The sequence below is a fragment of the Centruroides vittatus genome, unplaced genomic scaffold (genome assembly GCF_030686945.1).
Source record: "Centruroides vittatus isolate TY-2023 unplaced genomic scaffold, ASM3068694v2 scaffold_386, whole genome shotgun sequence".
Taxonomy (NCBI): domain Eukaryota; kingdom Metazoa; phylum Arthropoda; class Arachnida; order Scorpiones; family Buthidae; genus Centruroides; species Centruroides vittatus.
The window spans coordinates 7,495,509-7,518,030 of NW_027122706.1; the positions used below are offsets into that span (position 1 = coordinate 7,495,509).

General features: G+C 27.7%; 1 protein-coding gene and 1 long non-coding RNA gene across 2 annotated transcripts in view; one reads left to right on the forward strand and one right to left on the reverse strand.

Annotated features, from left to right (window-relative positions):
- The window catches only part of LOC136988848 (uncharacterized), a 56,506-nt gene that overhangs the window by 22,859 nt on the left and 11,125 nt on the right, over nucleotides 1–22,522 (forward strand). The gene's annotated exons all lie outside the window — the stretch shown is intronic.
- On the reverse strand, nucleotides 362–20,733 carry kri (krishah). The gene is made up of 7 exons (XM_067286827.1): nucleotides 20,490–20,733; nucleotides 10,031–10,073; nucleotides 8,605–8,674; nucleotides 6,342–6,404; nucleotides 6,107–6,268; nucleotides 2,250–2,348; nucleotides 362–766 (listed from the first exon to the last, which is right to left on the reverse strand). The coding sequence occupies exons 1-7, from the start codon at nucleotides 20,636–20,638 to the stop codon at nucleotides 660–662; spliced, it is 693 nt and encodes a 230-aa protein (XP_067142928.1). The 5' UTR covers nucleotides 20,639–20,733; the 3' UTR covers nucleotides 362–659.

A 22,522-nucleotide genomic window follows, 5' to 3' on the forward strand; every position in this document is an offset into this window, starting at 1 on the left:
TTCTGAAAAATTTATAATACTGATTTTCAGTAAAAGTTTCATGTTCATTAGCATAACAGATAAAATGTTTTGCATAATAAACTTCTTAGTATTTTTAAGAATTATTCTATAACAGAAATTATGTATATATTATACAAAATAAATACGTTCTTATCTGCATATTTTACATTTTCATTCTAATATCAATATATAAGAATACATGTTGTAGATTTCACTTTGTTAAACATATATACAAAATTATTTTGTATTTTACAGAAATAAAATAATTCTGAATTTATTTAAATAAAAAATAATAAGATTTCTCTCTAATTAATTAAATATAGATTTTTATTTCAGTATAATTAAAATTGTAGAAATAATTTTATATCAGCTATGAAAAATTAATATTTATTTCATGATATTTTAATAATGTAATATTGTAAATATTAAAACTAATTTCATTACAATTGCATTCTATATTTTACAAAAAAGTTTTATTTTGTTTAAATGTACTTAATTATGATTTCATGATCACTCATCATTTTTCTGAATTATAGTATTTTTTCTTTAAAACACAGTAAAACCAAAAATAGTTTTTGGGCTATATTATCACAACCAATAAAATAAAATGAATAAAATCTCCACTCAAATATATTATTTAAAATCTGAAGTTCTTGGTTTTAATCAGTTCCAAAATATTTTTGACCAAAATGATTTGGAGCAACAGGATGAACTTCTGATGTCAGTGTTGTCATTGCAGGAAAAACCTTGATGACAGACAATGCAGCTATAAAATAATAAGTGAATAGTAAATATAAAAATATTATATGTATGTATTGAAATAAAAATATTTAGTTGATTAACATCTTTGTAGTTATAACTTTATGTTCTGTTCTTAGATTAAATTAAAATGATGATAATAAATTCCTAGAGAATAATGGTATTTGAACCAGTTACATATTAATAAATTCAAATACAGATTATAATTCTGTATGATTCATCTATTTAGATAAATAATTAATAAAATATTTAAACAATCTTTGTAATATTTGATATCAATAGATTCAGTCATAAATAGCAAATGAAAGCTTAAACAACTTAAATTGTAAGAAAAAAAACAAACCTCATTTTTATTTATTTCCTTTACAACAAAATCCAGAGTACTTCTTATAACGTACTAAAAACCTACTTTAAGAAATATGTTAAAAATTATTCCAATAATCTGAGTACCTCTTCAAAAGCACCAAACCTCAAACATTCTAAATGAAAATCAGTCTTCAAAAATATTTAGTTATGAAAAAATCTGAAATTTATATTCTTTTGTAGCTGAATATTTTCTTAAATTTCTCCAGAAAAAATGTGTGCTACATTATTAAATTGAGAGAATTTTGCATAACACATACAATGAGAAAAAAACAACCTATATTTTCAGAGAGTTAAATAAAACTAATTCACAGAAAAACAAAATGTCAAACTGTTATGAATGTAAGTAAAATGTAAATGTGAAAATAAACCAAATTGTGACATTCCTCTTGGCTATTAACAGATGAACAAACACATTCATAAGATGAAGTTGTAGATTTTCTAATCAGTAAATGATTCTTAGTTGTCCTTTGAATGACAAAAAGCAAGTTTTCATAAAGCTTGCTTTTGTATCAGATTGTAAAAATATAATCCATAAATTCAAATTTAGAATTGTTTATTTCATGTGCTGACTTAAAATTAAAAAGAATTTTTTATTTGAAATTTTTTATGATAAAGTTTTGACTTTTGCCTCAATAAAAGTTCTCTCAGTTAATTGTAATTGTTTTGTTAAAATTAATAATAAAATTTAAAACTTCATTCTAATCCACTTGTTCAAATTTTTTTATTTTTGATATTTTATGGCTGAATTTTAGGTGTTTTTCTGATTGCTAATTTTAAACTAAGCAGTGATTATAGCCTAATATAAAAAAATTCAGGAGCTGGCACTTTTTTCAGCAACCCCAAATTGCAAGATCACCATTAAATTGCTTCTAATCATAAAAATTTAAATTTTTCTGTGATTGCAAAATATGCTTATGTTTCATGTTCATATTATAAATAATCTAATTAGTATATGAAATATGATATGATTATTATCCTTTCATTAGTAGTCCTTTTGGAATAATAAATAAGTTCTAGTTTCAGTTATAAGAATGTCAACAGAACTAACAACAAATTTTACAGAAACTTATCAATTTAAAATACATAGCCACATAAAAATCATATTAAAGAAATTCATGCCTTACCATGGGGAGTACAAAAGAGATTCAAAAGTATTATATTTTCTTCTTTTACACCATGTTCCTTTAGAACTTTAACTGCTTTGATAACAGTATTACCAGTACCTGAAAAATGTTTTAAGATAAAACATGAAAATTTAAATTAAAAAAAAAACAATTATAAATATTGCAAGTTTTTTAAATTTGAATAATATAGAAATCTCTATATACATACAATATATGTCATTTGTAATGCTGGCAATTTTATTTTATATATGTTTTATATAAATTTTTATTTACTAATTAAAACAAATTTATTAATTTTATGTATTGTGCCAGTCCAATTTTTTAAAAACTTCACAATACAAAAAAAGTAATGAAATATATATATATTATAACATATTATTCATTAATGTAAGTATTAATTTATTAAAATGAAGAAGTAATTGATTTATTCTAATACTTTACTATCAATGAACAACAAAATTATAAAGCATTCAAATGATTTTAAAAATTTTAATTAACTCTTTAGGCTCTGAAAACTTTCTCCTACTATGTAATAGAGACTAAATTGTTTTCACCCTTCAGGCTACAAGGGGAACTTGTATAGCTAAACCGGTCAAATAACTTTTCCATCAGCTGATTTTGTTTTGAACGAATAAGGCTGATTTTGGCTGATATCATGTTTAAAAAGTTAATAAGAATTTAAATAGATTGGTTTTAGATATATTTATATCCAGTTATTCAAATCTAATGCATTCCTGAAAAAATATGAACAACGAGAATTTGAATATTCAGAAAGTGTAGAAGTGTTGTCCTTTACTTTTTAACGGAAAAATTCTAACTTATTTCTAGTCCACCTATATATATCTAACAATCTATATTTTTAGTGATGCATTACAAACTCCATTTAATTTACTAAAAAAGACTTAATATGGCTATCAAATGATAAATTTGTAAGCAGTAATGCAACAAACTAATTTATATAGTACCCTATTAGATAATGCATATAAAATGTTCTATTTCACATGCAGCAGATGTAATGATATTGCAGATTTTATATTGAAATATTACCGTATAAAAACACCATTGAAAACAAGTAAGGTTATAAACCAATTGTAATAAACTGTTAAAAAATTACCTTATAAGATTGTATTAAAATTTTCTGATAAAATTCATTTATCTATACAATCATGGAAAAAGTACAAAATAGGGAAAAGTCACTTCCTACTTCAAGTGTGACTTTTGAATTTTTCTCAAATATGCTTTGAAGAAATATGTAATAGTGGGAATATTAAACTCAGATTCTGGTGATTTTCTTGTAAGAATATATGTTTAGTTTAAGAGAAAGAAAGGAAAGAGAACATTTTTAAGCAGGAAGATTTTTCAGATACTTAAAAGAATCATGTTTGAAAGAATTTGTTTTAGTTTTTTGTAAAAATTGTTATATTATCTAATTAATTAAAAAAACTGACTTTTGAATAACAAACTTTTCTGATTATATTTAATCAGAACAGTTTGTTCAAGAAATTGTATTACCATAAACTGTAAATTGTTTGAACTAGAAATGCATCATGAAATATATTATTATTGTTCTTGTTAATGCTCAATACAAAAATAGAAATTAACACTAAATGCTGAATAAAGGACAAAATTTATTACCAACTAGCAGATGAGTCAGGGCAAAAAATAACAACAACAAAGGTTAAGATTATTTCGTACTTCTAATCCTTCTATATATTTAATCACATATTTATACAGTACACGGTTGATTTACGGTTATCATCATCAATCTTGTCTCATCTTGACTATAATTAAATTATTCTCACTTGTTTTTGCCATTTAGGAGACTGTTGCAGAAGGAGGTTGAAGTAATTTGACCAAAAGTAGTCATTGACCTCCTTCCGAAAGAGAAGATGGTCAACGACTACTCATTAATATCAGTCTACTATTAATAATTGAAAAGTGATCCATGTTGGATAGGTTGTGATGGCCGCGCACATGATCGAAGTTGTTAACCTTAACATCAGAAAGACTTCATATGACTTGTTTAAATAAAGAAAATCTTGTAAACATGCTAGAATAATTACCTTTATGTGATAATAAATGTATTTATATTTTTGCAACAAACTGTACAAACTATGTGGGAAGTATGTCCTTGTAAATATTGCATTTATAGAAAAATTATCAGGTTGCAATTTGAAAAAACTGTAGACACATAAATTCTGACTGATGTCCATTATCTGTGTGTCTGCCTGTCCTTCCTTAATCTCGAGAAAGGGGTTAGATAGACGAAAGTCGAGACCAGATATGCTTAGGAGCAGGAGGCTCAGATTAACTATACAAGAACTTCCAGTTTCGACCTGGAAGTCACATTACATCAGTTCAAAATTTTTCCCCGAATGAAGTTAGATAGATAACCGGCACAACTGTGTTGCTAACAGGAAAAATATGAAGTACAGGACCAAGACACCACTAAAGGAATTGAGAACATTGTGATTAAAAGTTGCAACCCGACATTGTGACATCATAATAAATAATCGCTCATTAGAATTAGTTTGTTTTATTTAGTTAGGGCAATGCGACACGTGAGTGATATCCTGAGGGAAATGCATCCTGGGAAGCTGGACTCTAGTTGGGTATTACTAATGTGTAGAAAGCCCGGAAAACTCCAGCCTATTTGCCATGCCCAAACCCTCAACTAACTAACTACCAGAGTTCATTGTTTAATCCACATAGCTACTGGAAGGCACTTATTAGAATTCAAAAAGTACCATTCAGAAATGAAAAAACTTGAGTCTAACAACTCAAAATTTTTTCATTTTTTCATTTTTAAATGGTACTTTTTGGTTAGACGTAAAAAAATTAAATTTTTCTAAACTTTTCACAGGATAACATTTTCGATTCCAAGCAGTTGACAACATTACCAGGAAATGACATGAAATAAGACGAATTCATACTTACGAAAGTTTTCTTTATCATTAACTGCATTTTAGAATATTTTCTTGTGATTTACGTGTAGCACAGTCTAAAATTTAAGAAAATGTAATCGCTGATTTACATTTGATTCAAACATTCCATTTGCTCATTTAAGTAGCACCATCTGTCAGCACTGTGTGTAAATCAGCAAATCGAATGTTTTACATTTTCCTAAACTTTTTTGCCAATAGATGGTGCTACATGTAAGACAGCAAATCGTATGGAGATAGAAATTAATTGATTTACAGAAATCCAATAGATATTTTGGGGTGGGATGTTCGACATAGGTGTGTGTACAGCAAACAAACATCCAAACATACATTCTCATTTATGTATGTATATATATATTTCAAATGACTTAATTTTTCAACATTCAAACAAAAACACAACCTTATTGTAAAATGTTTTTAAAATGTTCCCATTTACATGGTCTAAAACAGTACACTGATTCTTTATAACACAACAACAAATTTGAACTTTAATTTCTCCACTAGCAAGTAACACACTGGCACTCCACAAGCGAGCAACACTCAGGCACCCGACAATTAATTTAATAATCACAACACTGGTTCTTTACCAGCCACACAGCTACACACTCTGGTCAGCACTGACCGAACACACCAAAGGGAATGTACAATTTCTCCCTCTAGGCGAGGAAGATCTCACCCCACATTCTCAAGTCCACAGTTACATAACATACCTGACACGTGTGACAGAGCTGTGGACCGTACATCAACGCTAGATAACAAACACACCTGACACATGTTACAATTTTGTTGAATTGAATATCAAACTTAACACTTATAACTATACGGATTTAAAATTTTTAGAATTTAAAACAAATTTATTTATTTTAAAAAAAATATAAGAAATAGATTTTAATAAGTTTTATAAAAGATATTTACTCATAATGGGATACATGAGTAAAACTTTTCTTGATGAAATATCATCAGGAAATTTTGCATAAACTACCCTAGCTTCATGTGTATCTTCATCACTTTGAACAAGTATTTTACCGATCCTAATGGAGCGACAACAGTCTCTGAGTCCTTGTTCCATAGCTTCTCCTAAAAATATATAAAATGATGTTTAAATATCTTAATGTAAATACATATTTTTATAAGTGAAAAACAATCTTACCACTTCTGACAATACTAACACCACAGTTTCCTTTTGAAAACTTCAAACCCTCATATTTACAACCTACAATAAACAGACATATCATTATATATATTTAATAAATTGTAGTTTTAAATTAATTTTTAATGATAAAATTAAACAATTTTTGATGGCATTTCATTATCATTATCATTAGTCAGAAAACTATTAGATTAAGGTGTTTCAGTGTCTCATTTCCGTAATTATAAAAGACTATGAAATGTTTATTCAATTAAAAATTGCAATCTATCAAATTCCAATTCTAGTCCACAATCTAATTGTTATTAGTGAATTATTTTAATGATTAATTTTTTTAAACATAACAACCAATTAAAAACTACAATTTCAATATCTTTACTGATATCATTTAATATTTTTTTTAGACAACATATCTGTTGAAATTTCCATTACAGTACCATCAAATAGCTTTAGAAGTATTATGCATTTTGATTAATTTGAAGAAAACTAAATTAAAGATAAAATGTTTTTTGAAGACTGGCCAATGTATTTAGGTTTGAAGAATAACTAGGAAAATGTTATATACTGAAGAGTGATGCCCCAAAATGAAGTTCAGAGAGGAAGTTGTAATATAAAGCTGTTTGTCATGATTTGGATTGGATGCATTCAAAGTTGAGTATCTCAAAACCACACTGTATGCTAATATTTTGGACAACTTGACGTGACATATTTTATCAGTTTAATGGAAATGGACATTTTGTGTTCCAGCATGATGATGCTTTGCTTTAAAGAGATAGCATGATATACATCTGCTTTGATAAAAATGAAATTTGATAATTTACTTGATTGTCTCATAATTATGATTTCAACTTAATCTGAAAATATCTCCAGTAATGTAGAATGCTAGAACAGAGGCTTAAACACCACTTTTCTGTTATCCTCTAATAATTACATTAAAGGAAATAGGATGCAAAATTCTTACTACTATGAATTGATTGAAGGTTTACTACAGAATATTACTATATAAGAGTTAAATTATAAAATGAACCAATGTATTAAGTTCTTTACCTAACCTCTATATTTTTTAATATTACTGGTATATGAACAAACAAAGAAATAGGCATTCTTTTTGCCAAAAAAGTTTAGTTCTAGAGAATAGCACCTATGTATTAATTGAAAGAGGGTTTCACTTTAACTCAATCTGTATAAAAAGCTGGAACTAAAACTATGGTTCAGATATCAAATTAAAGCTCCTACCATGTAGATGATGCTGCTGAACAGAGATTTGAGAAAGGTGCAATGGTTCAGATGTGATGAAGTGCCAAATATACAGTGTTAAGTCTAAGGGACAAACATGTCAGAGTCCACCCACTGTTAACTTTAAAACCAGCAACTTTTTTTTGTGTTTTGCAGTTTCATTATTGTAAATATTGAAGTCAATAAATATACATTTTAGTTACTAAGGATTGTTTTTACACCCTCTTCCAAATCAACCTCATTAATCCACATTCCTTCAAAAGCCCAAGCGATGCCAGACATTTGCAGCTAGTATATTATTTGGAATAAAAAAAGTTTTTTGTTATCAGATTATTTTAAAAAACAAATTCAATAATAATTTGTAAAATAAATAACTCAAACTATTGTAATTTAATAAGAAATTTATTATAAAAGTTTCCTTTTAACAGCAGATGTGATTTTACAATGATTTCATAGTTTCAATTATGTCATAATTTTTAATGATAAATAATATTTTTCATAACAAAAAACAACTCATACTAATAAATAGATTATTAATTATAAATTAACCGTGAAATAATAATGAGAATATTTACAATAGAAGTTCAAGGTCTAGAAAAAGAAACAACAAATTAATGCAATAAATTAAAGACTGGGTAATTTTTAAAATTACTTTTACAATGCTCACATAAAAAAAAACGGTGATTCCATTTCAAATAATCAACAATTTAGTTATACATGTGTAATTTTGAAATATCAATATATCCCAATATGAAACCTTTTATCTTAATTTTTTAAATTTTTGGTTCATTTTCATTTAATTTAATAACAAAATCTGACTGTTAAATTCAAATGTATAGTCAAGTTATGCTGTTAAAATTAAACACAAAAGTTCAAAAATGCTACTAAAAATAAACTATATTGGCTTTTGTATATAACTGACTATACTGTTAATAGAAATTTATTGAATTAAATTTGTAAAAAAAGAATTTATTGAAATATAATCAAAACAAAACATATTCTTTATCTAGCTAAAGAAAAATTATATCACCTGTTGGTGTTGTAATAATACAAGGAGTATATGGTAACTGATTAAGTCCTTCTTCCACGACAAGACGAATCTGTAAAAATTATGTTAAATTTTATTTAACTTTCTCATTTACTAACAATTCATATTAATCAAATAAAAATTTTAACAAACAAAATTAATTTAAATCCTGATTTCCTGAAATCCTGATACAAAAATTTATTAATATTAATTAATACATACTAAAATCCACTTATTGCAGTCACTTTGGAATTTGCCTATAATGATAATGATAACTGATATAACATTATATGATATAAGCGAATAAGACTATAACTAGTGGAAATTCAAAATCATTTTTATTTAATCTGATATTAAAAGGATATGCTAAAACACTTAAAAAAAAAGAGAGTTAAAACACCTCTTAGTACAGTGAACTTAAAATAAACAATTAAATCAAAAGCCTTAAATTATATTCCGGTAAGATTTCATTAGAAAAAGGTTTTTTCAACTAATGTTTTTGATCTGCAATTGGAGATCTTCAGGTCTGTATATTCGATGATGAAATGATTAAATCAAACAATGATATCTTTTGAAAAATTAAATGAAAGAAATTCTTCAAATAGTTAGTAATAGAAAAACCTTTTTCGAGTTAAAATAGAAATTTTATTTACTGTAATTCCATTTAATATTCAGACAGATACATAACAACTAAACATGTTAAAAAATAAGATTGAATTAATTTTGTTTATTTATAATCACAAAGAATGAACAGTTATAAAAATACTAAGTAAATATTAAAATTGTACACAACTTATTTAAAAAAGTGAAGTTGGGTTAGATTTCTACAACTTTTACATTACAATTTAATATTTAGTTAGGCATCCTTTTGTACATAGTACAGCCTTTCTCTTCAGCTTCAACTTAACCAGTTTTGCAGTGTAACTTATTCAGAGCTATCAATAATTTCATTCCATTCTGTGATAAGAGTTTTCAGGTCAGTTTTATTTTTGATGTGCTTCTGAATACTTCATTTAATTAAGTTCATCCCATAAATTTATCACATATCATTTTAAAGAAAAATTAATTTCAGTTAGTTTTTATTTAATATTAGATAAGATATTGAAAATTTGTTTTTCTTATATCCCTGTTTTTAAATTTCTTACTTTATTATTTGTCTATCCAAATATTAAATAGAATGACTGTATATATTTCTAGTAAGGCTAACAAAAACAATATGACTATCATTATTAATTTTATTAAATATTGTAGTAAATATTATATTCTTCATATTGGAGCTACATAAATAATAATTTAATATTAAAATGTTAAAAAAAACATAAGTTTGTCAGTATGAAAATAAATTCTTATAAGTGATGTTTGATATAATTTAAGTAAGAAATTATTATTGTAATAAATTGTAACTTATATTTAAAAGTAAAATTCTTACCAATCTGTCTGCATAAAAGACAAAATCACTCCTACTTGTATTCCTAAAAAATAAAAAAAAGTTCATATTCAGGAAAACTTTATATCATACATCACTTTATAAATACTAATTATTATATATTACAATTGTAATAAACTCTTCAAAGAATGACACTATTGGGATTTAGTGAATGATACTCTTCCAAATTTTCTGTTATTTCAAGAATTTTAAAATAATGAATGCATTCAAAAATAAATTTATAAGTAAATAAGAATGAAATAAAAAGTTTCTTTTATCATTAAAATTTCCTGTTTCTTTTTTTTTGTTTTCGAAGTAAATTTTGATTTTTGTTCTATTTAAGTTTTTTTTATTAATTGTTCATTTCCAAAAACTATAAATTTGTATTTACCATATTTACTTGCATATAAGACAAAGTTTTATTCATTTTTTACTGCTTCAAAAATCTAGGTCGTCCTATACGCGTGAACGAAGGATTTTATGCGTTCTTGCAGTAATTTTTGTAAACCATATCACATTTTTTATCAGATGCTCACCCTCAGGTGTTTAAAAACAAAAGTATTTTATCTGAGTCATTTGAATCATTTTTGTGTATTGTCAGGAGTAAAAATAAATAGCAATAAGAAAAGCAAAGCTTTTGAATTGAGTTCCAAATCAAAGTTCCAAAAATCACACAGGAGCCCGATATAAGATTTAATCCATTCCCACGTGAAAACAGATGATTATTGGAAATCAGAATTCAGAGAAACTCATAAGTGTAATCAACAGAGAGTGGTTTCGACTGTTAAGAATTGGCAAAAGATTTCCAACTGTCCAGCTTTACATAAACAAATTACAGTAGAGTATCGATTATCCGATCCCCGATTAACCGACCGCGTTCTAGTCGGTAAATTCAAATGTCCACTAGTGATGTGGCGCTACAATATTTGGTTATGTCTTGGCTACTTTAATATTATTTTTGTTAAATTTTTGCATGTTTTAGATGGCAGCACTGGCTCGACCATGAAAGGGAGGCTAGTATTTAAACCAGGCCGAATACACTATACTAATAATGTATTTTTTCATACTTTTCGGTTATCCGAGCAACCCCAGTCACCAATTAAGTCGGATAATCGATGCTCTACTGTATATCGATTTTACAAGATTTTTCCTAAAAGTAAAAATGCCAGTAATTTTTGTGGGACTATGTGTGCATTTGCATGCATTTGATATTTTATTTGTGATTAAACAAAATAAAATTAGAATTGTATTAATAAACATAATTTTCTTTATTTTGATCTTTAAGGTCACACCTCGTCCTATATGTGAGATTGTCTTATACATGAGTAAATACAGTATAATTCATTTCACTTGTTGCTTTTTGGAATGATACAATGCCAAATTAAGGGATCCTTGGATTTGAACAATAGCAGAACTGAACTTTAAAAACAAGTGTAAAAAATGCACTTACATCACTCATAATGGGAGCACCACCATGCAAGTGTAGGAAACAAATTTTGAAATTCTTCATTCTATGTTCAATATGAAGATGGATATATGCAATATCTAAAAACGTTTATCAAAATGCTTAAACTGACTTCTGAACAGGTAGTAAAATAATATTTTTTTTTTTAGTTTTACTTTCTGAATTATTAAAATAGTGTTGTACCCAGAAGAGCAATATATAAGTTAAATTTTTTCATTTAAAATTTTGTACAATAATTAAAATTATTCAAATCAAACCTAATAATTGAAATACAGTGAAGCTTTAATATAGTATCCTGCTAAGCAATGCCAACAAATTCATCTGAATCCTCCTTGTAATTAGAGAACTCTCTAATATCTAAGAATTGCTATACTAAATATACAATTTTTCATTAAAAAAATTATTATCAGTAAACCATATCAAATTCATGTAGACTTTATTATATAATTCTTAATGTTTGAGATGCTCCAGTTTAGCATAACACTCAAATTAAGTGCCAATTTCAAAAGTGAACAAATGGTAATGCTAAATGAAAGTATAGTGAAAGACTAGTTTTCCTTTGCAAATATTTTACTTTTTAATAGTTTAGTTTCACAGGTATATTAAAGTGGAAAATTAAATTTTTAATATGTTAACTGTTAAACTCCAGAATTTATTCATATCTAAAAATGTGTCTTACAATATTGCATGTAAGTATTAGGCCTATATGCAAGTTTGGATAAAGTTTCTTACAGTTACAGTTAAATAGACACTTTCCATTTTTTTTGAAGTATAATTCTAATCAATGTATTAAGAAATATAGTAGTATATACTTGATACTTTAAAATTACATGATGATGATATTGAAAAAACTGGAGAACTTGGTCATTAAAACATTTTTATAGTTTAGTATTGTCGAGTATGAATATTTTAATTCTTGAAAAAATTTAAGTAAAAAAATTAACATTTTCTTAATTTCAAACATTAATGAGAATGTATGAAGTTATTATGAAAAAAGAAACATCAAAACACATGGAAATAGATTAGTTTTTCTATTTGTATAGACAGACTGTTTTGTAACACACACAAATGTATGATTATATCATCACATTACTTTGAATTTTTATTATTGATCATAAAAGCAAACAGAACAAATGGATTAGTTATTTCATAAGTTATATGAAAATTTATTTCATACATCTAAATAAATATCTGTATTTTTTATCTTAAAATTTATTAATCATATATTACAGAAATTTGACATGTTTAGTTTACAAAATTATCATTTATCTAAATTGACTATCTCAAAGATATAGATTTCAATTTAGATATATATCACAAAGAGCAGTGTAAGGTATGGAATCGCCAAGGCGCGCGATTCCCACCTGTTTGTTATAACGAACTGTCATAACGGAAAAGTCGTTAGGATCGGCCGGTAGAAACGACCGTTAGGAACTTCCGTGGGAAGAACCGTTAAGTTTCAAATCGTCGACCATCGGACGATTGGCCGGCGGGAAGTGACCGTTGGCGGCCGTTGCGGGAACATTCAAATTTGATTGGAGCAGGGTTCGAACGCCGTCGACTATTTAAGCTCGGATCGAGCTCGTATCGGGAGTTCGGATCGGCTGGCAGCGTATCGGGGTGATCGAATCGGATCGGATCAAGGGAGATCGTCGTTATCGAGGTGCTAACTAACTCTCTCGTTGGAAGTTACGTGGTTGTGTACGAACTTGTTCCTGACTCGGAGGTTTTGTTAATTACAAGTCTGTTTGTTCGTAAGGAGTTCTTTCGACGAATTTGTACGGGAATAGTCGGTTGTTGTTGGAATTAGTGTTGTGCATATTTAATTGTAACTCTAAAGTGGATTATTTTGTACATTACTGTAAATATAAAATTTGTGTTTTCGTCAAACCGACTGAGTGGTTATTTTGAACATTACTAGCAGGTAAAAATCACATATGATAAGTATGGTCTAGACTAGTGGCAACTTACTTTAGAATGGCCATGGACCAGAAATTAATATATATGTTAATACGAGTAACACGATTTTACAAAATTTTATAAATGTATTTTAACATATTTTGGGAAAACTAATTCTGATAACATTAAAACCACTGATAAGAATATTTATGACTACAGTAATAAGATTCTACTCTATTTCTGGAAAATCTTCTTATCAAAGTAATTATAAATTTTTGGATCAGAAACCATTAGTTTTAATACCAAAAAATTTGGACAAGTTGTATATTAAAAAATATGGCAAGAATTTAAAAAAAATGATTCATGATAATACAAAACACCCTCATAAACTTTACATATTATTATTATTTTGATTTTGAAAAAGGTTAGAAATATTCTATAGACGTTAAAATATATTATATAGGTATATACAAAAAATAACTGCTGCTATAAATATTTTAAGGGTGTACTATAGATTACCACCTACGGAATTTCAGAACTTTGATTATATATTTCAACTCAAGGGACCGAGATGAGTTCAACGGTACCCTATTTTTGGACCGGACACGAAAAATAAAAAAGTTATCATACTTTTTCACTTACCATACTTTTTTAATGCTCTCATGAAGATGGCACCATAGTTGCTAGTACTGCCATCTTGCGGTAAAGTCTGCAAACCATGACATTGGACTACGGTCATCTCCAGTAGGGTTAAACACGCGATACGAGAGCAGAGAGAGCGACGCGATTTCCGATCATCGCGCGATCGCCATTTCAGTTAATGTTACTTATGGCAGCAAACATGGCGGCCGTTCCCACTGTTCGTGCTCCCGACTGACCTCCCGGAGGGGATCCGCCGGCAGGCCGCCATGTGCCAAACGTCACTAGTTATTGATTCACGATAGTTCTTGAACAAAGTAAAAAAAGGGGAAAACGTCTACTAAAGGCAATTTTAACGGCAAGCGACGCAACTCCCAATCGCGATAGCGAGGCCGACTTAGTGGAGAGAGCGATGCGACTCTCTATCATCGCGCGATCACTGGAAAAAGGTATGATAACTTTTATTTTTCGTCTCCGGTCCAAAAGTAGGGTATCGTTTAACTCGTCTTGGTCTCCTGAGTTCAGATATATGCCCAAAGACCCGAAATTCCATAGGTGGTAATCTATAGTATCCCCTATTTTAATTATTCATTCGTAGATGAATGAAATAAATTTGTTTTGAGTTTAACAAATAATGTCAGTAATGCTTATGCATTAAAATTATTCCTTATAAAATATCTGAAGAGAACGATATAAAACACAATCAAATTTTTTGATACCATTTTACATTAATTTCTTAAAAATTATCAATTTTCATTTATATTAATAAGAGAATAGAAAATTTTTAAATACTTATTGAACAAAAACTTTCATTTTCTTTTAAATCTAATTATAATTAATAATTACATCTTAATTAAATACATCCAAAAGTGCATATACACATAAACATGGTTTATATATATATAAAATTTGTAATATATATATATATTACAAATTTGCTGAAATAAGTTATCTTATTTAAATATTATCAGCAATACATCTTAATCAGTCTATTGTTTGAAAAATATTGATTATAATTTAATAAAATGAAATTATTGTTTGATTGAATAATTTCATTATTATTTTTACTTTGTGCAGTGTCAGTTTTTATTAAAAACATTTAAAATATATTTATTTCTCATAATTTTAATTTACAACTGAAAATTTGTTTTGAGTGTAAACTATGTTTTTATATTAAAATTTCAGTAAAAATTTATTCAGATCAAAGCATAAATGAAACTACTTACAGAAGAAATCTTTAATTTATATCAAAAGTTTTTTAAAATAAAATTCATTGAAAAATCAAAATGTAGTGATAATAATAATAACATAGGGTTTTTCGTAAGTCACATGCATACAAGATCGTGTGGGGAAACATCAGGAAATCCATAATGTATTTTTAATTTTCCATTTCTCAAAAACTGTTCTTTTATTGTATTTCTGAAAATATGAAGAACCTCACTTTTGCAAATATTTTTAAAATGAGAAAAATGTTCATAAAGTATTCTTTATAACTTTTAATTTTTTTTTTTTTTTAATTTTCACATTTATTTTGATGTGTCTAATGTATTTTTGGATCCTCTTTATATTTGGTGTTTATTTTATTGTTATGAGGGGGTAGAAATTTTTTATCGTACTCAGATTTTTCCAATTGTAATTAAAATAAGTAATTAAATAAAAAATAGTATTAATATGTAGTGTATTTTTCATAACAAAACATTTAAATTTCAAAAAATTTGCACGATCTGCAGATTATTATTTCAAATATTTATATTAGTGATAAATAAGATCAATCTGTTCAAATTTTTGGGTTGCAATTTGAAAAAATTGTTGACATGTAAATTCCCACTATTATCAAAAAAATACACCTTTAAAACATCCCGTAACGAATTTAATAAAATAAAAACATTTTTGGTTGGTTTTACCTATCTTCATCAGTTAAGATAGAACAGAACACTAATACAAAAATTAAAAATTTTAAAAACAATAATAAGAATTCTAAGATAAATTTATAAATAATGTTTTTATTTTATTAAATTCCTTATTGGATGTTTTAAAGGAGTATTTTTTTTAATCTATTTTTATCCAGTTTGTGCAAAATATATAGTTATCCCACTATTATCTGTCTACCTTTCCTTAATCTTGAGAACAGAGTTAGATGAAAGCTGAGACCAGATATGGAAAGATTAGGGGCAGGAGGCTCTGATTAACTATATATAAACTTCTGGCACAAACAGGAAGTTATGTTATTTCAATTCAAAAATTTTCTTCTGAAAGCAGTTAAGTAGATGACTGGCACAACTGTATTGTTAATGGAAAAGTATGATGTACAGGGGCAAGACACTATTAATTTGAGGTGGAGAGCATACATTTTAAATTAAAAATTACAACCCAGTATTAACATGATAATAAATAATTGCTTGTTTAATTTAGAGATACATTTATACTGAAATTATGAGTATATTGGTATACAGATATACCTCGAGTTACGTCATTCTCGATTATACGTCGTTTGTCAAAAAAGTACATTGAAAAATAAAAATCAAGTTTAAGTCATTTTATTCGACTTTACATCCGTCCACCACAAATATTGAAGTTGTAACATCACTAGAAAAGCGTTAAAAGCACATAAAATCATATTAAAATATGTACACTTACAGTAAATGTTAATATAATCATCACAAATCCTAGAGAACGAAACATGAAAACATTGTGTTTCTGTCTTGTCATCTTATTTTGCGGTCTTTAAGTGCTCATTATTGGCGTTTTCCACCGTAATTTCAACTTACGTCGCCTCTCCTGGAACCAATTACCGACGTAAGGCGAGGTATACCTGTATTTATGAAACTTAAATAAAAAATAAGTTTTAATTTCTTCATTCAAATTAAAATATTTGTTATATATGATTCATAAATATTTCAAAATCAATTTTTTTTAACCTTTAATCCACAAGGCTAATGTTGGATATAGCACTCATATTTTGTTATCTGTGCTTCCATGAAGGCAATGTAGACTCTCTTAGTTTTCACTATCATCAAGGATAATAGTCTACTACCCTTTAGTCATGCTAAATGAACTTACAACTTGTCTTATTATTACCATATTCTTGATTCTTACATGCATCTTTTTTAGACTTTTCTGGTCTCCAAAACTGGGATTTGCATTAAAATTCAGCAAAAAGTAAATTCAATGCAGTCTTGTTCATATTGTCTGCTCCTTCTTGACAATTTACGTGTATTATGTCATCCAGTTAATAAGACATGGCACAAGCCTTGCTGAGCCAACACAACTGAACTCTTTTTTGTAATGCAGAGGGGACATCTGGAGAAGGAAATTGGTTAGTGTAATGTGGGGTCTAATTGTTACAGGTATTTGTCATGTGTGTGACTACTGTGTAGTCTGTTCTTAGTAGCATCTTAGCAAAATGTAATTTTGTAAGTTCTGTTGGTTCTTTTTCATTATTATAATAATATATATAAAAGAAAGATGTAATCCTTTCGTAGCTTCTATCTTTTTGATACTTAAGGACTTTCATTTGGCTGTGTGAAATAATAACTTTGACTATTAAGTTAAAATAATATTTTTAAACAAGGGATTTAACAATGCATCAAAATTGCACTATTGAAAGAAGGCTTTATTTTTATAAATATTATAATAGATTTGTTTTGATAAATATAAATATACTAGCAGGTAGGCCCGGCGTTGCTTGGGCAAAAGTAACGATACTGAAGATTAAGATTATTACATTATAGTCAACCTTACCTGTTTACACAGAATGCAAGAATTGGGTCCCCGTTTCCGGACTAATTAGAGAATTTTTAGATGAGTCTAAAAAATATGTTCAATTTCCTGCAAAAACGAAAAAAACTGCATCTGCGTCTTGCACGCCACTTTCTCTTAACAATTCCATTGTTGACACCTCCCTTGTTACTTGACACTTCCATTGTTGATGGAAGTGTCAAGTAACAAGTCCCTCTCCCCCGTGGGAGGTATTTCGAAAAATTCCTTCTTAGTGTGCGTTCTCGTGACGTACCCTAACTGTGTACCAAATTTCAACTTTCAACTCCTAACCGTTTGGGCTATGAACTGATTAATAATAATAATAATAATAAGTGCTCGTCTCGACTATATATATATATATATAAATATATATATAGATACGAATTATCTTAAGGTTGATATGATAATTGAACAATAATTTTATAATTATAGAATTTCAAAAGCTAATGAAAAAGCAACAGATAACTGTAATGTTTTAAAAAAATTTTCTTAAATTGGAATTAGAATTAATGTATAGTTTACAAAATGAAATATTTTTGAAACCTTTCTAGCAAAACTATAAGTTTTAATATATATCTGATATTCTTATTAATGTACTACGATTAATAAATTATTTATACAGTTCACTATTTGATAACAATACATTTAATGAAATAGATGAAAACAGCTAACTATACAAGTTTTAAACTTTTAATTATTCAAAAAACAAACTGTTTTTCTAGAATCCACCTTTATTTACAAATTATTCCCAAGCACTTTCAGACAATCAAGTCTATCACCAGATGTACAAAATTTTAGATTTTCTAGGTCTCCTGACAATGTACTTGTTCGTTCAAAAATTCTATAAAATAACTAGCTGACCCGGCAAACGTTGTTTTGCCATATAAATTATTTCTAGGTAATTTCTAGTGTAGACAAAAAATAACTAACTTATTGTAAGTGTGTAAGGATGTGGTATATGCGTGAAATAGGCATGGAGCGCTGTGAACGATGAGGGAATATAAAAATAACAAATGCCAAACATTATTATTTTTAAGTTATTATAATTTATTCCTTAAAATTATATATCATTAATTAATTACGACAGTAACACTAACAAACAATATCAATTTCTTAATGCTATAGCGTAAACAATATTTTTTGTTAGCCCATCTTTAGCTAACACAAACAAACTGGATAGTTTACCCACTCGAGAGCATGCCACGTATAATTGTCCGTGTGAAAAACATGGTGTGCTCAAATCTAAGCCACAAATAGACATCGTTTGGCCTTGGGATTTGTTGATAGACATTGCAAATGCCAATCTAATCGGAAACTGAATACAAAAAAGACGATAATTGATCAGTTATCGAGCGGGATGAAAAATGATTAAATTACTAAAATGGCTATTAAAAAATAGGGGTTGGTGATAAAAGGGTAAAAATTTAGGGTTGTATGTATTTTTTAATGCCACATTATAGAAAAATAAAAACAAAAAATTTTGTCCAAAAATTAAAAAAAAAATGTTAAGGGTCAACAACCCTTATCACTTAGGGGTATGAAAAATAGATAGTAGCCGTTTTGGAGGAGTAAGGTAACTAACATTGTGACACGAGAATTTTATATATAAGATTTATAAATAAAGATAAACTCCAGAAATGCAGTTTTTTTTTTAAAATTACTTTAAAGAACTCTGTGTTGTTTCTCAGATTAATTGTTAATTATTCATAATTTATGTTGTTCTTTAAATGAATTAGGAAATATTTATTGTCATTTCAAAAATTAATGATGACAAATTTAATTTATATCTAGAATACTTTCATAACAAGAAAAATTTAATTTGTAATTATCTAACTTTTAGTACTTTATAAAGAAAGTGTTAAATTTTAAGTATTTAGTATTTTATGCTTACATAACATTGTTGTTAATTATGTACTAAAAATTTAAAGATTCTAAAATAGTATTCTTATAATTGATTTAAGCTAAAACTTGCATGATTTATATTAAAGTACTTTTAGTTATTTCCTGTTTATCTCTTATATAGCAATGGATCAAAAAATAATTCTGTAGAATAATAAAAGTCAAACAAGTTAAGATCTAAATGTCAAAAGCATTTCACTACATACGGCATATTGCGTAAGAAATTTGTTACATTACTGTACATGTAATATATTGCATAACACTTTAGAGTATAAATATAAATTAGACATTATTATTATTAAATGAGTTGTGTGTACATTATCATAGACAATATCAAAATGTTAAAATCAACAATTCTCTGATAACATTTGTATATTTGTATTATGTTTTATTTTTATAAGTGTTTACAATTCTAAAAAATTACTAGTTTGTATTAAATTTAGGAGTATTATATGTAGATTCTGAAAAGGCAAAGGAATTAATATATATTGGCTCCTCGCCAAATGGAAATTTTTACGTTATTTCTTGGTAAAACATAGCAACGCAATTATTTCAAATAAATAAGCAAATGACATTAGTCATTTGCTTATTTGTTTGAAATAACTGCGTTGAAATAATAAAAAGTAAAAATATATCTGGTTAAACAACAGTATTATGATTTTAATTTAACTCTGCATTTAGTCTGATTTTGTAGTGTTCCTTATGACTTCATTACGTTTTATATCAAAAATTAAATATATTAATTGGTAGAATTATGAAACTCAGTAACAGGTGTTAGAATTAAAATAATTTTAAACTTACTTATCCCTAATGACTGTCTGTAGTTCTCTGATTTGGTCATTTATGGGAATTACTTTAAAATTTGGGCCATAATCTTCAGTTTTGGTCGGTGCGCTTTTAACAGGTAGAGATTTAACAACGTCTGGCGTTCCATTCATTAATATTTCCATTATAAGTGGTAATGTATCATATAATACCGACCTACAAATATAGACAACAACGAAATCTTCGCGCCCGATACACGTGTAGATATGACTATTGCTTGTGTGATATGACTATTGCCCTCTGGTGAGGAAATAAAAAAGTTCATCTCATTAAACGTGTTTTATACGAATGACTCAAATTTTTTACAATTTATTAAAACAATAATTAGATAAATGCCTAAATAAATAAAAATTATAAGTAAATAAATAAAATTCCAAAAATTATATATATTTTTTGGAATATGTAATTTCACTTTTACATTTATTCAATATACAGTGGACCTTCGTTATAGCGCTGCTCACTATACCGCGCACTCGGTTATAGCGCGGGCGATGTTCGCGACGCGATAAGCTCAAATACGTTTGTACAGGTCCGTGCGGCGTTAGTGAGTAGCGCATTTTATTGTTACTGCGTATTGAGTAATTGTGTATGTATTGAGTTCCTGCATGTATTTTGAATAATGTTTAATTATTGTATGCATGATGAGTAAAAGAAAAGCTTACAGTGTGAAAGAAAAGCTTGACATTATTGCTAAAGTAAAGAAGTGAACCGCATTACACCGCGCCGCTCGGTATAACGCGGGTGTTGTTTCCCGCCCGACATGCACGTTATATCGGGGGTCCACTGTATATATATAATATACTTTTGGAAAATATATTTTTTATTATTTAATTATTTAATTAATGATTTATTTATACATTATATGTTTATAATTAATGGAGAAAAATTACCAATAAAATTGAAATTTTAGAAGTTAATAACCAGTCGCACCCGCAAACTATACAAAAAAGGGCATAAGCTATTAAAAAAGGGCTTCGTTATGCAAGAAGCTTCAAAGTATGATTCAACGTCAGATCAGCGTTCCCACAAGGTGACATTGGTTGCTAATAGAGGTGTGCGATGGGTGAAACTTAGATCATCGATGTCAGCTAGGGTTTCTCAAACGGGATCCTGGAATCCCGGTTGTTTTTTTTTAACCCGGGAAATTCTTCTCATTCCGGGAAATCTTTCAAAAGTTTACTGTTTTCTTATTTTGTGTTAAGGTTGAGGAAATTTTGCAATTAGAAAGTATAAACTGTCAGAATACATTTGTATTTATTAATTTTAAACCTACCGGTACTTATTAGTTTTTTAAATTTTTGCTCGTTATGGCATGTCACAAATAGTCAATAATCAATACGTAGCTTATTTGTGGCGGGATTCTGAAAATTCTTTACTTGTCAGAACCTGTAATATCTGGAATAATTGTGCTTATGCTGTCTTAATTTTTAATCATGCCCAGTAGCTTCAATAACTGCGTAATGCCAGGTTGTGCAAATTGGAAAAACGAGTACGAAGTCTGCAAGTATGATGTTTTTCTTCATAAACCTGATTATTAAAGACAAACGAATTGCCGGATTATTGAGCTGTAAGCTTGAAGTTTCTATTAAACCAGCCGAGGTAGACAAATCAACAATACTAGACAGCAAAAGAAGTACTACAATCTCGAATCTACAGGCTACGGGTGAAAAAACATAACATCTGTCTTCTCTTAAATGCATTAAATACGATTCCACTCACATCAATTGAATCGGAAAGGGCATTCTCGGTAGCGGGACTTTTCTTTATTAAAATACGAATCAGATTGAGTGATCGGAGTATTGACCATCTTTGCTTTTTAAAATCTTATAAAAATTTACAATAATATTTTGTATTATGTTTTATTTAAAAAACGAAAATTATCTTTTAGAAGTTTGATCTAAGTTCATTTTATTTAAATTTTCAACTCAATTCAAACCATTTTGTTGTTGTTGTTGTTGTTGTTGTTGTTGTTGTAGTTGTATGCAGTTTCCAGGAAACTTTAATCAATT